Below are 16553 nucleotides of genomic sequence, written 5' to 3' on the forward strand. Positions count from 1 at the left end.
TTTTTTTTTTTTTTTTTAGATTTTTAATACGGATATTTCATATTGATATCTAACTTTTAAAAATTGAATCATAAAAAAATATTTGTAATAATTATATTAAAATTAGTTAGTAAATGTTTAACAAAAGACAGTACTTTAAGCTTTTAAATGCATTTTTCAAAAAAATTTTAACATCAATATCCTCAGAAATATGACGCTTTAAATGTTGCATGTGCGACATTTTTAACGAATTTTAGCATGCAATATTTTAAAAATATGTGGACTTAGGAGGAAATAAAAACACACTTGTTGGTTTATTAGACCCATAGAGCTGGTAAAAAAATATGAACGCAATCAGAAATATGAAGGTCAAAATTTGTATAATTTTGTGCGATTTGACGTGGAATGACTCATTTATGTCAGTCTGTTACACACACTTTGGACGTAAATAAATAGTATACTTTTCCTATTAGAGACGTTTATTTTTATATGTATCTTAAGCGTACACTTCCCTCTATAAAATCCTGCGGTGACACAGTCTAATTTCAACCCATTATACAACTTAGGCTGACATTTTGCTGTCGAAGTGTACTGTAAATGTCAGTCAGTTACACGTGGAATTGCTCTATTATAAATTGTGACAAAACTGTAACAAATTTTGGGAAAATGAAATTTTCACACAAGTTTCAACAAAATATAAGAAAGAGTTTGAACCAGTTTTGGAGTTGAGTCAGTCAGTATGTTGATTCCGACATGGCTGGTTTTTGTGCAGAGTCAAGTATTTAAGGCATACACAGATCTTTCCAAGTGAAGACAACCTTCCCCAATCTATATCAACACATATATTGTGTGACTAATTCTGAAGAGAGCTGCAGCTTACGACTTGAAATGTTTGCTATATATTATTTGCAATGTAATGAGGTCTTGGCTTGTCTTTGACGTGGGCACGGTTTCTCCCATTGTGCGCTCTTATACGCGATGATTGTCCAAGTGCGAAGGTAGCCTGGGTGGCATTCGTGAATCCGACGCTGACATGTGGGCCAATCTACCTTTCGTCTGTTAGATCCAAGTCTCGTCCTCATGCGAGTAACAACATGAACCCCAGTAGCCCGGAGCCTCAAGCCCTTGTTGTATCAGCATCGGAATCCCGAACTACCCCTCAGAATTCATCCCAACCTATTTTTAATATCGCGAATGATAAATGAAAAGAGGGAGAAACGGAGAGTGCTGGTGGATTGATAAATGGAAACCAGTGTACTCCGAGGAAAACTCCCTCGAACGACTGCTTTGTCCATCACGATTTGGCTGGGAATCGAATGCGGGCCTGGATGGAAGATCAGCACTCAAGCATTCTAGGTGCAGACGGCCATGTATTGAGACTAATATATTTTTGAAAAAGTAATTAGAACCGGAAGGCTTATAGCGCAGCATAAGGCTTACTGAGTATGACCTCATCATTTCTGGTATGATTGTTGAAGTCGTTACGACCGCATTCTTATAAACAAATGATTCACTGTGTGGTGACATTTTATCGATTCACCTACGGCATCCACGTTTACCGGAGTCACCCTGTTGTCCGCAGCCTCCTTATATCAATTCCATCTCTCGCAAATCATGTCATACGTCCTGCTGCATCCCATATTAACTTGAGCAGCACTGAACTACCTATTATTTTCAACAATTATATCTTTTATGAGGAGGATAGTGGTGGAAAATTTAATATTTACGCCTCCAAGCTATTTCATCCCAAAATATTCACACAATCGTTTTCAGAGCTGTAGCTTTATTAATCTCTGACAGAATAGAGATTTTTCTTACACAAATATTCCGTAATTCGCTATAAAACATTTGAGACTCCGTAAACCATAACAAGATGGATACTTTAGAAATTCTGTAAAATTAAATAATAATGCTTCCTTGTGACTTCATCGCCAGTCTATGAAGTAAAGGCTCAAGATTTTTTTAAACACATGCAAAAGGCATATATTTTACATATCTGGGTGAGAGAGGTCCCTTTCTAAGTATTTATATTCGAAGTTATTTTGAGTTGAGTTTTTTCAATATTTATGATTTACTACATAATCTGATTGTTGGCATAACTTAAAATATATCAATTTGAGTACTTACACCATGCTACACCATTTTCAATAAGGTGAATGTCCGCAGAGTGGTAAAACTGCTTGCTACAGCCACAAATTTGTTCTATCCAATGGGTGACAGGTGAAAAATTCCATGTAGTCACTAGACAATCTCCCAAACAATAATTCTAAGAACATTTGCATGAGTTATAAATAGTTCCGTACACAGGAGGTAAGCAGCACTACGCCCATTTTTTACGAAACTGAAGTGTTGGTACATTTTTATTTTATTTATGCACTTTCTTCAGTAGTGCAAAACTCTATCTTCTATTATCGCCGCGGTCTCATACTTAACATTCAGCAGATCTTTGAGCGGCCTCGTGAGTAGGTAACATTCGGCAGGTCTTTCAAATTTACTTGTATTATTGTTTTCAATTTCTTATGTCACCGCTCAAATCACTCACCTCAATTTCAATGTTGCAACCAATGACCTGCTTCCATTATAAAATGACATCTACTTGTCTAATCCACGTAGACTAAAACCGAGGTTGCAATGCGTTGTGCTCAGGACGAATATTAAGGTATGTGATTAAAAATTATTATTAAAGAATTAATATTAAGAGTTAAGAATTACAAAGTACTCGTATATGAAATAATAATAATAATAATAATAATAATAATAATAATAATAATAATAATAATAATAATAATAATTACTGACTTACTATCTTACAAATGACTTTTAAGGAACCCGAAGGTTCATTGCCGCCCTCACATAAGCCCGCCATCGGTCCCTATCCTGTGCAAGATTAATCCAGTCTCCATCATCATATCCCATCTCCCTCAAATCCATTTTAATATTATCCTCTCATCTACGTCTCGGCCTCCCTAAAGGTCTTTTTCCCTCCGGTCTCCCAACTAATACTCTATATGCATTTCTGGATTCGCCCATACGTGCTACATGCCCTGCCCATCTCAAACATCTGTATTTAATGTTCCTAATTATGTCAGGTGAAGAATACAATGCGTGCAGTTCTGTGTTGTGTAACTTTCTCCATTCTCCTGTAACTTCATCCCGCTTAGACTCAAATATTTTCCTAAGCAACTTATTCTCAAACACCCTTAACCTATGTTCCTCTCTCAGAATGAGAGTCCAAGTTTCACAACCATACAGAAGAACCGGTAATATAACTGTTTTATAAATTCTAACTTTCAGATTTTTGGACAGCAGACTGCATGATAAGAGCTTCTCAACCGAGTAATAACACGCATTTCCCATATTTATTCTGCGTTTAATCTCCTCCCGAGTGTCATTTATATTTGTTACTGTTGCTCCAAGATATTTGAATTTTTCCACCTCTTCGAAGGATAAATCTCCAATTTTTATATTTCCATTTCGTACAATATTCTGGTTACGAGACATAATCATATACTTTGTCTTTTCGGGATTTACTTCCAAACCGATCGCTTTACTTGCTTCAAGTAAAATTTCCGTGTTTTCCCTAATCGTTTGTGTATTTTCTCCTAACATATTCACGTCATCCGCATAGACAAGAAGCTGATGTAAGCCGTTCAATTCCAAACCCTACCTGTTATCCTGAACTTTCCTAATGGCATATTCTAAAGCGAAGTTAAAAAGTAAAGTTGATAGTGCATCTCCCTGCTTTAGCCCGCATATAATTTAATAATAATAATAATAATAATAATAATAATAATAATAATAATAATAATAATAGGCATTTAACAATACAAGAAACAAGTACTTATTCTTATCGAGGAAGTAGACGTGACAACGTGACGCTTAGAGTAAAACCTACAGAGCAACAATCGGTCAGCAAAATTATGTTTTAAAAGCACACCGCACGTTATTGTATGATGCCGGCATGTTAAGCATGAGGCCGCGGCGATTATACGCGAAATAGTGATTTGACCGTATGGAAAGATAATTTGTCTCATAATGGTATCGAGGTGAAGAGCACTTAATTTAGCCGAGTAAAATATTGGATGGGCCAAAGAATGAATCAAAAAATGAATGTGAAAATATTTAGCAGAGTAAGATATTGGATGGACAAGGGAATGAATCAAGAAATAAATATAAAAATATTTAGCAGAATAAGATTTTGGATGGACAAGAGAATGAATCAAGAAATAATTGTGAAAATATTTAGCAGAGTAAGATATTCGATGGGCAAGGGAATGAATCAAGAAATAAATGTGAAAATATTTAGCAGAGGAAGATATTGGATGGACAAGAGAATGAATCAGGAAATAAATGTGAAAATATTTAGCAGAGTAAAATATTGGATGGACAATGGAATGAATCAAGAAATAAATGTGAAAATATTTAGCAGAGTAAGATATTGGATGGACAAGAGAATGAATCAAGAAATAGATGTGAAAATATTTAGCAGAGTAAGATATTGGATGGACAAGGGAATCAGTCAAGAAAAAAATGTGAAAATGTTTAGCCGAGTAACATATTCGATGGGCAAGATGATGAATTGAGAAATAAATGTGAAACTATTTAGCCGAATAAGATATTGGTTGAGCAAGCGGATGAATCGAGAAATAAATGTGAAATTATTTTTCTTAACTAAGATATTAGATGAGCAGTAGAATGAATGAGGCAGCGACTGATGGAATATTCGGCCAAATAAGATATTCGGTGGGCAAAAGAATGAATAAGAAAGTGCTTGTAAGAATATTTTACCGAGTAAGATATTGGTTGCTCGAGATATTGCTGAGTAAATCAATAAATGAATGAAGGATTGCGTGACTGAATGAGTGGTGTGAACGACTTGACGAATGGATAAACCGGAAGAGACTAAGATAATATTTAACCCCATGATATAGTGAGTGAATGAGTGGATGGATGAAAAATGATTGGAGGATATTTATCTGAGTGAGGTATTGGGCAGGCGAACGAATGAAGTTAGCGACTATGAAAATATGTATATTCTGGTTTATTAAAACTTTCAGTGATTGAGTCTGTGATTGAGGTGAATGGGTGACTAAGATATGAACGAACGAACGGATGAATTAATGAGGAACCGACTGGGAGAATAACTAGGCGTGTAAGATATTGGTTGAGCGAGAGAAAGATTGAGTAATCTTCTGTAAGTATATTTAGCGGAATAAGATTTTGGGTGAGTGTGTGAATGAAAGAGGAACTGGCTAAGAGAATATAATGGGAGAGCAAACTATTTAACGATGAAGAGACTGTAAGAATATGTAACTCAGTAACATATTGGTTGATCAAGAGAATCAATGAGGAACCGACTGACAGAATATGTATCCGAGTATCACATTTTGTGATATTGAATGAATGGGGTAGCGACTGAGAGAATGTGTAGTCATGTAATATACTGAGTGATCAAGAGAATGAATGGAGAAGTGACTGTGAGAATTTCTGGCGGAGTAAGATATTGGATGATCAGAAGAATGAATGAAGAAGCGAATATGAGAGTAACATGTTTGGTAAGCAAGAGAATGAATGAGGAAGCAGTTGGGGGAGTATTAGGGCGAGTATTTATTTATTTTTTTTTTTTTGAATGAGTGATTCGGGTAACGACTGACAAATTATTTGGAGAAGTGGACCAGTAGTGTTTCCTTTACTCACACCTAGTAAGTTACTCACACTTAGTCTCTATGCACCAATAATTTGTGCACTATGATGCAGAAACAAAGACTTTTTCATCGTTTCTTCCTCTTTGAATAGTTGTAACTTAATGGTACAATCGCCTTTTTATTGCAGGTGATCAAGGAGGAGTGACGGACTGGCTTGCAGGTAAAGTGACAACCTCAATATTTATCTCTAAATAGAAGTCATTTTATTTTTGTGCATATATCTCGTCTTAAAACTTTAAGTCATTTGAATTTTTTCTGATAATTTAGTATTCCTGTATATGAAAATTATTAACATAGCAGCCATTCTGTCTTGAAGTAGGATAAATTCTCCGGCTCTGCTATTCATTCTGAGATTTTTTCTCGACCATACATTTCCCATATGAAAAATTTTAAACGATAAATATTTCAGAAGTCAGCAGCCAACGCAGTTAAAGTAAAAACCTCAATATTTTCCTCTAAATATAATCATAATTCATTCAGCATTCTGCCCAGGGGCAGGTCTTTCACTGCAAACCCAGCTTCCTCCAATTTTTTCTATTTTCTGCCTTCCTCTTTGTCTCCTCATATGATCCATATATCTTAATGTCTATCATCGGATACCCCTTTACGTTCATCATTCCTTGGAGTGTATCCTTCAGTAGACAGTTTCTTCTCAACCAGTGGTCCAACCAATTCCATTTCCTCTTCCTGAATAGTTTCAACATTATTCGTTCTTCACCCACTCTTTCAATACAGCTTCATTTCTTATTCAAATGCTTCTATTCGCGTCTCTGCACTTTGTCGTAATGGCCATGTTTTGCCTCATACAATGTCACACTCCACACTAAGATGTGCCTACTTTTCTTTCTTTCAGTCGATAATTCGATACGCCCTAATTTTCTGGGGAATGGAACCAAAATTGGAAGCGTCTTGATTTTACAAAAGAAGGCCATTTAGAATTCTATGTAAATCAAACTATCTGGAACATTGTCGGCCACTTTTCTCGACAATCACGGATTTTAACAATCATAAATTTGTATATATATATATATATATATATATATATATATATATATATATATATATATGATCCAGTACTTTACACTCGACAAAATATCGACAATTACTCAATAGTGGCCAATAAACATGATCATGAAATTAGAAATAGTGTACAAATTAATATTCCATATTGTAGATTACACAAGAGCAACACAAACTTTTTAATTATGGGGATGAAAGTATATAATAAGCTCCCAAGTCAATATTATAAATTACCAATCAATAGTTTCAAAACTAGATTTTACAATTGGTTATTACATAATCCTTTTTATTCTGTTGCTGAGTTTTTCAACAAAAATTTGTACGAAAGTGTATTTTAATAAATAAGTTTAATTGCAATTTAGTTAGTTTTCTTCAATTTAAAAATTTCATATTATTTCATGTTTTCATTGTATTACATAAATTTTACTGTTTCTGTTACTAGTGTTTTTTTAAATGTATTTATATGTTTTTTCAATGCATTCTGACGAAGCCTAAAACTGTATATCTAATGGCCAAATAAATTGAATTGAATTGAATTGAATTGAATTAAGCATTTCACACTTCTTTCCTTTAGTTGTTTTTCAAGAGGTCCGCAGAAAATGCTCCTTTTTCTATTAAAAGATTCCTTGGCCATTGCTATCCTCCTTTATCTTCCTGGCAGCAATTCATTTTACTGCTTAAAGTACACCACAAATACTTGTAGCTCTCCAGTTGCTCTACTACCTCATTTCGAATTCGCAATGTTACTTTCTTTAATTTTCTTCCGAAAACCATGGTTTTCGCATTAGTCTACTTGTATTATCTTCACCCCATACTGTTGATAGTGTCATTTAGCTGCAGTAGCATATCCCTTAGTATCATCTCTTCTCCTAACAACGCCATATCATCAGCAAATCTTATGGACTTTATTCCTGTTCTTATTCTTCTTCCTCCTCCTACTATCACTCCTCTTATGTTCTGAAAATAGTTACTAAATCCTCCAAGTAGATGTTGAAAAGGAAAGGTGATAAAGGGCATCCTTGACGTACTCCTCTCTCTACTTCACTTCCCTCTGACATTTGTTAACGTTTTATTTTTATACATAACTGAAGTCTAATAACTTTTAAGTTCTTTCTAATGAATGAGCAAGCGGTTGTGGAAATATTTAGCCGAGTAATTTTTTGGTTAAATGAATAAAGGACTGAGAAAACGATTTACAAAGTATTTGGGTAAGCGGCCCTATAGTGTTGATCTACAGAGTACTTAGGAAGTTGGTCTCATGTACCATTAATTCTACACTGCCTATGATGCAATTATCAACACTACTCCGTCGTTTTTTCCTCCCTAGATAACTGTAACTTAATAGTGGTACAATCTACTTTACCTATATTGCAGCAGTTGTTCAAGGGGCATGAAAGACACTTGATTCAGCAGGAAACAAAATTAATGTAATATCTCCCTGTAAATGTAATTCTGTTTTTATGTTATGCATATCTGAAGTCTAATAACTTTAAAGTTATTTTGAATATGTTCTGATAATTCAGTATTCCTGTCTATGAAAATTATGTTACAATAGCCATTAACATAATAGCCAATCTATCCCGAAGGAGCATAAATTCTGTGACGTCATTATTGTTCGCTTTCGAGTTTTTGCATCAACCATAGCCTTTACACATTCAAATTCTCTTTAATTCAAATATGTGGATTATTTTTAAATAGCAATTAATTCTTTCAGAATTTATAAGTAAACCAAAAGTATATTCGAACGGTGTTTCTCTAAGTAAATTTTGTGGTTACAGTAGGCCTATAGGATATATACTAACAATCTCCTATCAAAATAATAATAATAATAATAATAATAATAATAATAATAATAATAATGAAGAAGAAATATGTACGTAGATCTATAGTATTAAGATAAGGACCAGCTTGGACTGCATTTCGACGCCGAGTTACTTGATTAAGTGATAGGGGAGACTAGGGATGGTTGACACACATAGATAATGTATATTGTGGTCACATACAGTCTTTCAAAACTTTCATTAAAGTAAAAACAAATTAAATGTTCATTTTTATCTATAAATATAGGTTGTGAAAGTATTGTGTAGTAGCAATTTGAGAACTGCCAATCACAGAAATATTTTTTTTTTCTGGTCATTTAAATTTTCTGCCTGTTTTATGTGGTGAGAATTTCGTAGTCCATTCTTCATAGGTCCTGATTCTAAAATGCATCCAACATATCTATTAATCCTTTTTTACCTTTGCATGAAACTACGACCCAATCACCTACTTCCATCTAATCTTTAAACGATTCTTCAGTTTCTTCCACAAAGTCATCATCACTCGTTTCGACCTCATTCAACTTATCTGAACTTGTGTCATACTTTTTAGGAAATTTCAGTCAGTAATCCAACTAATTCATTTTTCTCTTCCTAATTACTTTCAGGATCATTCTTTCCTAATTCACTTTTTCCAACACAGCTTCATTTCTTATCTTGTCTGTACATTTCACACGTTCCATTCTTCTCCATATCCTCATTTCAAATGCTTCTAGTCACTTCTTTTCACATCGTGGTAATATCCATGTCTCTGCGCCATATAATGTTAGACCCCACACACAGCATTTCACTAGTCTCTTATTTCTTTTCCCAGAGGTCCGTGAAAGAAACTCCTTTTTCTATTGAAACCTTCCTTTGCCATTGATATCCTCCTTTTGACTTCCTGGCAGCAGATCATGTTTCTGCCTATAGTGCACCCAAAATATTTTAAGCTGACCATTTGCTCTACTGCCTCATTAATATTTGCACGTTTACCTTCCTTATTTTTCTTCCGACAACCATAGTCTTCGTCTGCTTGTAGGAGGGGTAATGAATGCAAATGAAGTTTCCACACGAGGAAGACTGATATACGTATCACATATCCTCTGTTCCCTTGTATCATGCATCCCCATGAAACACATTAACATTACACTCTTACACGAAAAGGAATTAGGACAATCAAGGTGTCATGGCTGACGGAAATAATTACTTAAATGTATGCGGAATGTAATCCCCGAAATGATTATCATAAATCTTATCTATATTATTGAAAAATGATGAGCAATATTTTACGTAATATTTACTTCGATTGGTCAGGATTGTAATTCTAGCTCTAGATCAAATTCTTCAACCCCACACTTCCTACAAATGACAATAGACGATCAGTAGGAAGTGTTTATTAGAACATATTAATCACAAAACAGTAATGTCATATATCATATATATTGTACGTTGGCTCGGAGAAAAACCAGGGGAAGGTGTGGAATAAGTAAGTAAGCTACCGAAGCAGAGGTTGTTTTTATACAACTCGACACGCGACTAAGGAAGCAGCGTTGCAACATCTACTACAGTACGTCACTTTAAAGGTCGGACTTACGATCTATGTTTATTTTCACTAATAATATTTGTCATTTTTGTTAGTTATTATTATTATTATTATTATTATTATTATTATTATTATTATTAGTGTTATTATTCGTATTACTACTATTAAGGGAGAATTATTAATACATCAGTGAAGGGATCATTAAGAGTTACGTAAGTCCTGCACGGGTTGGGTCTTTTAGACCCAATTTCTAAATATGAAAAAATGTATATTTATTTGAGTCACACAGGCCTATTAAAATTTTCAGTCCACACCTGTGGAGTATCGATTAGTGCGGTTGGCCGAAAAAAACTAGATGGACCGAATTCGATTCCCGGTCGGAGCATGTTATCTGGTTGAGATTTTTTCCGGGATTTTCCCATAACCCAATATGAGCAAATGCTGGGTAACTTTCGGTGCTGGACCCCGAACACATTTCACCGTCATTATTACCTTAATCTGAATCAGACCCTGAATAACCTAAGATGCTGATAGAGTGTCGTAAAATAACCTACTAAAAATAATATTTTCATTCTTTTATACATTAATATAATAAATTTGCGAATTTCACAAATTTCAGAATAGCAACAATCGAGTCATATAATATATATATTTTGTTTACAAATACAGCAATGCGCAATCCGTGTTTTGTAGTTTTTCTTGCACTACAGTTAAACTGATGTGCAATGTCGGGGATATGTGGTTGTTATAACATTCATAAATGGTGCGTCGTATTATAATCACATCCGAAATCATCAAATTTCTTGAATTTCGTAATTGTTTGTAATGCAATCTGAGATTTCTTTTTAGGAGTGTTACACTCGGTTATATTGATAGAAATTATTTTCTTCACTAGTGATCTTGAAACAGTTTTAGCAATTGGTGAATGACATTTGCCTTCTTTACTAAAAATATGTAGGTATACTTTTTTATAATATGTGCGGCTTGTCTGTCTAATGAATGGCCTCTTCCAACAGGAGAAATACGAACATTACAATTATTGTCGTCATCACTATGTTGTGCACTCTCTTCAACAGACTCCCATGGTCGCCACATATCTCACTAATTTTAATGTACACTAAGAAAACTAAACACATAATGCAAATTACGCACACTCCAATTCGTTACACTTCTGGCAACTATGTCGTGTTTACCTCTGCGCGGAACGAAGAAACACCAGTAACTTGTGTAGCCTTCTTTACTCAGCCCTCACACCCCTGGTTTTTCTAAGGGCGAACGTACAATACCTGTGTATCAAATATCCCCTGTCACCCCTATTTGGCAAGCTGTCCAAATTAGACGTGATTGCGGCAACATTTCTGATCATTAATATTGTATTGGTACGATTCATTTGTGAACTAAAACATCGAATACCGGTATAGAAAATCTATTGATATGGGGATACAATTGGTGAAAAATAAGGAGAGGTTCGTTAAACTAACGTTTCTTTTGCCAGAACCAGTAGCATTTAATAATCAATAATTTCAATTTGTGGCACTTTGCAATTATACGCTTATTACAAACTCAGACCTATTTGTTACATTAGGAATACTGAAAACAAAACACAATTGAAATACTTATTTTCATAATAAAAAACTGAAAACTGTTCAGCAAGTTAAAGATAAAATGTAAATAAAATGGACATTGATATACTGCAAGATTTATCGTAGGTGTACTGTTCACATATATTTTGATTTTCATAATCTCAAATTTAGGTTTTTTGTCTAACACAATAAGCGAACTAGATATGTGCACAAATTTGCGAAACGGCCAGGAAGGTGCAGTTTAAAAACAAAGTGTCAACTCAGTGGAACTGTAACTGAAATTGATGACCGTGTGATTGATTGCCACCTTCATTTTTCACCATATATGCAAGGCTGGCGTCCTGTGACTTGCAGCGAATATTTTCAGTCACATTTTCAATAACTATTTCTAATGTTTAGGCAAATATTTTAGTATTTTGATCCGATAAAACAGATCTTCAATCTTCTAACACATAAAAACACGCTCTCAAGCGGTTAATAAAATAAACTAATAAAACCGAGACGTTACAACCCATCAATGAAGAAGCCTGCTGCCTCATGTCCACATGCCTCAGCAGAGGTGAACGATCATCCAACCAGAACGGACGTACCGTTTAGGTAAGACGATCTCTGCAGCCGTTATAGCTGGCTCACGGAACCGAATTTGATTACCTATAGTATCTCCCCAAATTCATGACAATCCTGGGTGCATATTGGCCCAATATACTGACCGAAAATTAATGAGGGCTCGAACCAGCGCACTTTCCGTCCAGTCTTAGATCTACAGCCAATAGTTAAACAATGTTCTTATATGTGCGAACGTGTGGCGAAATTATTTAAAAGTGATTTTTTCACTACATACAATTCAAAACTTTTCACACAGGTAAAAGGAGAACGGTATTTAAATGGACTCGTGTAGTGCGGGCAGCGTTTATATCTGAGGACCAATACTGTGTGTTCACGACTTGGTGTCGAAAAAATATGTATTGGACAAAGCAGATGATGAAAACCATTTTTTCTCGAGGTATCCTATAATCCTTTTCGTCTTTCTTTCTAAGTGCACCATCTCTAACTTCTCACTTAATAGTGACATATTGATATATTTTATATCAACACTTACATTTGTGTATTGTGGACCTCACAACTTTGCATGAGTTGCCACAATTACTTTCATTACATACATACATTCTTGCGGAACACTCTTCATACCTTATTTCATACTAACAATTCAATTCCCTCTCGCTGAACAAACGTCACATTTACCCTTCCATCCTGCACTCTTCATATATATATATATATATATATATATATATATATATATATAATCACTGCTTTAGATCAATCATTATCTTGCTATTTCTCTCTCTCTCTTTATCGATCCTCCCTCAGCTACTAATTATAATCTCTTATCTCTCTGCCAAGCAATATTTTTTCCTATTTTTCATTATCACGTGTTAACTTAAATATATATATTTTATGATTCTACGAACTCAATGCCGTTACTCTTTGTTTCTTTTAGTTCAACTTGCCTATAATAATTATAACAAGTAATTACTTTGCACTTTAACAGGTTTCTTATTCTCTTCACTATTTTCTAAAACCTGTTATTTTAAATCCCCAACTAGTTACTTTTATTCTCATCTTCGTTAAAACCTAATGACTTAATTCAACATTTTCAAAATTGTTACTTTACCTATTCCTTTTTTTATTGTGTTACCAGTTTGCTGACCTCGTTCTCACTATGCTTACTACTAATTTTATCAACAGATTTCTCTAGAGGAAATCAAAACTCGAGTGGGATTTAATTGACTATTACACGATTAGAAGGAAGTATATAAAGATTAGAAGTAACGAGTACTCCAATACAATAAAATATTAATTGACTTACAAAAATACAACTATCTTCAAATGTATTATTGTACCATCCAACATTACAAATATTACGCTAAATGGCATTAGTTTGTTATGATTAGCTGTTGTCTTGTTATCAGTTGTGCCAACTATGGAATCTTCATTGAACTCTGTGGACGGTTACTAGTCAAGAAGGCTTTGTTAATTCATTTTGATTTTTATTAAAACAGTTGCAATCCACTTCAATTATCCGGATCCCTAATCAACATCACTTAATAGATGATTTCCAATAAATCTTAATATTAAAAAATCTCTGATACGTGACTATCCATAATATCATGTAGCAGAAACTATAACATAACCTAAATAATATAAACAAGTGTTAGAAAACTTTTAATTAGAGATGATGAAATAAAAAAGAAAAGTTTTATTCTAGGACGATGAAATAAAAAATAAACATGAATAATTTTAAATTTGAATGTTTTAGTGGTTGGTGGTTCAGTTGATGTTATATTGAACGTGTACGTAAAAGAAGTGGAACTCGTTGATGAATAGTTGTCAAAAAAAAAAAAAAAGTGGCCGCACTCGTGAACAGCGAATATTTTCAAAGTTCACCTTCTTCAAGTTTTCATTTTATTTTTTAATCGTTCTTTAGCGACGTAAATGATATTCAAATTATCATTTATATTCAGTTATCGTTCTTTATGGATATCACGTTATTTATATTTTGTTATCGTTCTTTAGAGATATGAATAAAATTCAAGTCATCATTTGTATTCTGTTATTGTTTTATAACGATATGAATAATAATAATAATAATAATAATAATAATTATAATAATAATTATAATAATAATTATTATTATTATTATCATTATTATTATTATTGTATCTCCAATGGGGGTTAGCCCTATTTTACATATGTATGTTAGGGCTATAGTTTTATACACAAAAAAGATAAGCATAAAGAGAAATGGAAAAGAAAACTAAATTAGCTTACGCGATGTAAACAAAACATAAACAATCCGTAAATTAGGCATTGCGATTGCAAAACAAATATCAGGTATCAATTTGAAACATACAAAAACATTAACAACACACATACGTAACACTTCTATAACACAAATATGCAGCTTTCCGTACCATACATTATAAATTAATACACAATAGTCATACAAACACAATCAAACTATAATTACGACATTGCGACGACATCAAGCATCCCATAACTGACTCACATACATAACAAATCAAGCATCCGTTACAACACATACACTTCAACATAGTAACCACACTTTAAAAGTTACAAATTTGGCTCCAAGAAGAATAAATAGGACACTGTTACTAATTACTATTCTTCTACAATTTCTTAAATTCATCTGTAATAAATCTGTGAAATTCCGATTAGAATAATATTCAGGTTTTTTTATAGTCTGTTATCGTACTTTAGCGATATAAATAATATTCAAGTTATCATTTATATTGTTTTCCTTCATTAGCATTATAAAATAATATTCAAGTTATTTATATTGTTATTGTTCTTTCGCAATATAAATAATCTGTATTTTATGTAAGTAATTATTATAACACAAATAGCCATTTTTCTTTGTAAAATTGGTTATTTTATGTAGATAATTAAATACGTATTATATATTTTATATTAATTAAACAAACCGATATTTATCATTTATATTCTGTTATCGTTCTTTAGTGAGACTGTATAAATAATATTCAAGTTATTTATATTGTAATCGTTCTTTAGCTATATAAATAACATAAATTTAATATTAGTTTTGAAAAAATCCAGTTGCATAATACTGGTATTAGTTTTTCTTTTTGTATTATTACATTATACTATCTTGAACCACTATAAAATGAAAAGGAGTAACGAGGAATTGAACCTGAGACGTTGACATCTAAATTCCGACGTTCGTCCGCTGAGGTACGAGGGCAAAAGTGTTGAAACATTTTCGGAAAATTTGGCCCAATCACACTCTAAGTTTTTCTGATGATTCGTAGAAGCTAGTCCAGGATACGGGGGGCAAAGCCTAATTGGGATTTCCCGGTCTCTGATCGGGTCAAACATCCTGATAGAACTAATATTTAACCCTTGCCGTGACTTTCGGTGAAGTCCGGAGGGCCCAATTAGACAAATCCACTCTCCTCATCTACACGCTTGGGCCCCCTGGAATCTAATAAGATGCGAAAGAGATAGTGGTGTGCGGATAGCAACGGGATGTTACCGCATTTAGGCCTATCCTTCCCAAGAAAAACTGCAAACATAAACAAAGGAAGCTTTTAATAGAAGAAGAAGGATCTTCTGCGGACCTCTGGAAAAAGAACTAACGAAGAGACTAGTGAAATGCTTTGTGTGGAGTGTGGCATTGTATGGGGAAGGAACATGGACATTACGACGAAATGAAGAGAAACGAATTGAAGCATTTGAAATGTGGATGTGGAGAAGAACGGTGCGTGTGAAGTGGACAGACAAAATAAGAAATAAAATTGTGTTTGAAAAAGTGAGTGAAGAAAGAATGATGCTGAAACTGATTAGAAAGAGAAAAAGGAATTGGTTGGGTCTCTGGTCGAAAAGAATAATAGACGACATTAGGATATGTGGATCATATGCGGAGACTAAGAGGAAGGCAGAAAATAGGAAAGATTGGAGATTGCTGGGTTTGCAATGAAAGACCTGCCCATGGGCAGGACACTTATGTATGTATGTTCAGAATGCCTGGAACATCGTGTCTACGAACAGTCGCTATTTGCAAAGACTAGTCGATTCAATGCCCACTCGAGTGCAAGATGATCGAGATAAGAGGAAGATAGACTAAATATTGAATTGTGGCTTTTTGTTTTGTTTTTTGAACGCTTAATTGTTTCAATGTTTTAAGGCCGACGCCAGTAAATTTGTTTTGTATATGCCACGAAAGATATTTTTATTGAGAATAAAATCTTTTTTCTTTCCATTTGCAGCCACAATATCATAATGATAAAGTCATGGCATAATATATTAATGAACCTGATGTTAATTACTAAAATAATCGTAAAAAAGAAAGGAGGCATTATGTATAGTTTGTCTCTCTCAAAAACAG

At 33.8% G+C, this 16553-nt stretch overlaps 1 protein-coding gene across 9 annotated transcripts in view; it reads left to right on the top strand.

Annotated features, from left to right (window-relative positions):
- The window catches only part of LOC138703412 (uncharacterized), a 250547-nt gene that overhangs the window by 165873 nt on the left and 68121 nt on the right, over positions 1–16553 (top strand). For all 9 annotated transcript variants that reach the window (XM_069831241.1, XM_069831245.1, XM_069831244.1 and 6 more), the window contains one exon: positions 5812–5844. In XM_069831241.1, the coding sequence (XP_069687342.1) occupies positions 5812–5844 (33 nt within the window). The remainder of the gene's footprint in view (positions 1–5811; positions 5845–16553) is intronic.

The sequence above is a fragment of the Periplaneta americana genome, chromosome 7, assembly GCF_040183065.1.
Source record: "Periplaneta americana isolate PAMFEO1 chromosome 7, P.americana_PAMFEO1_priV1, whole genome shotgun sequence".
NCBI lineage: Eukaryota > Metazoa > Arthropoda > Insecta > Blattodea > Blattidae > Periplaneta > Periplaneta americana.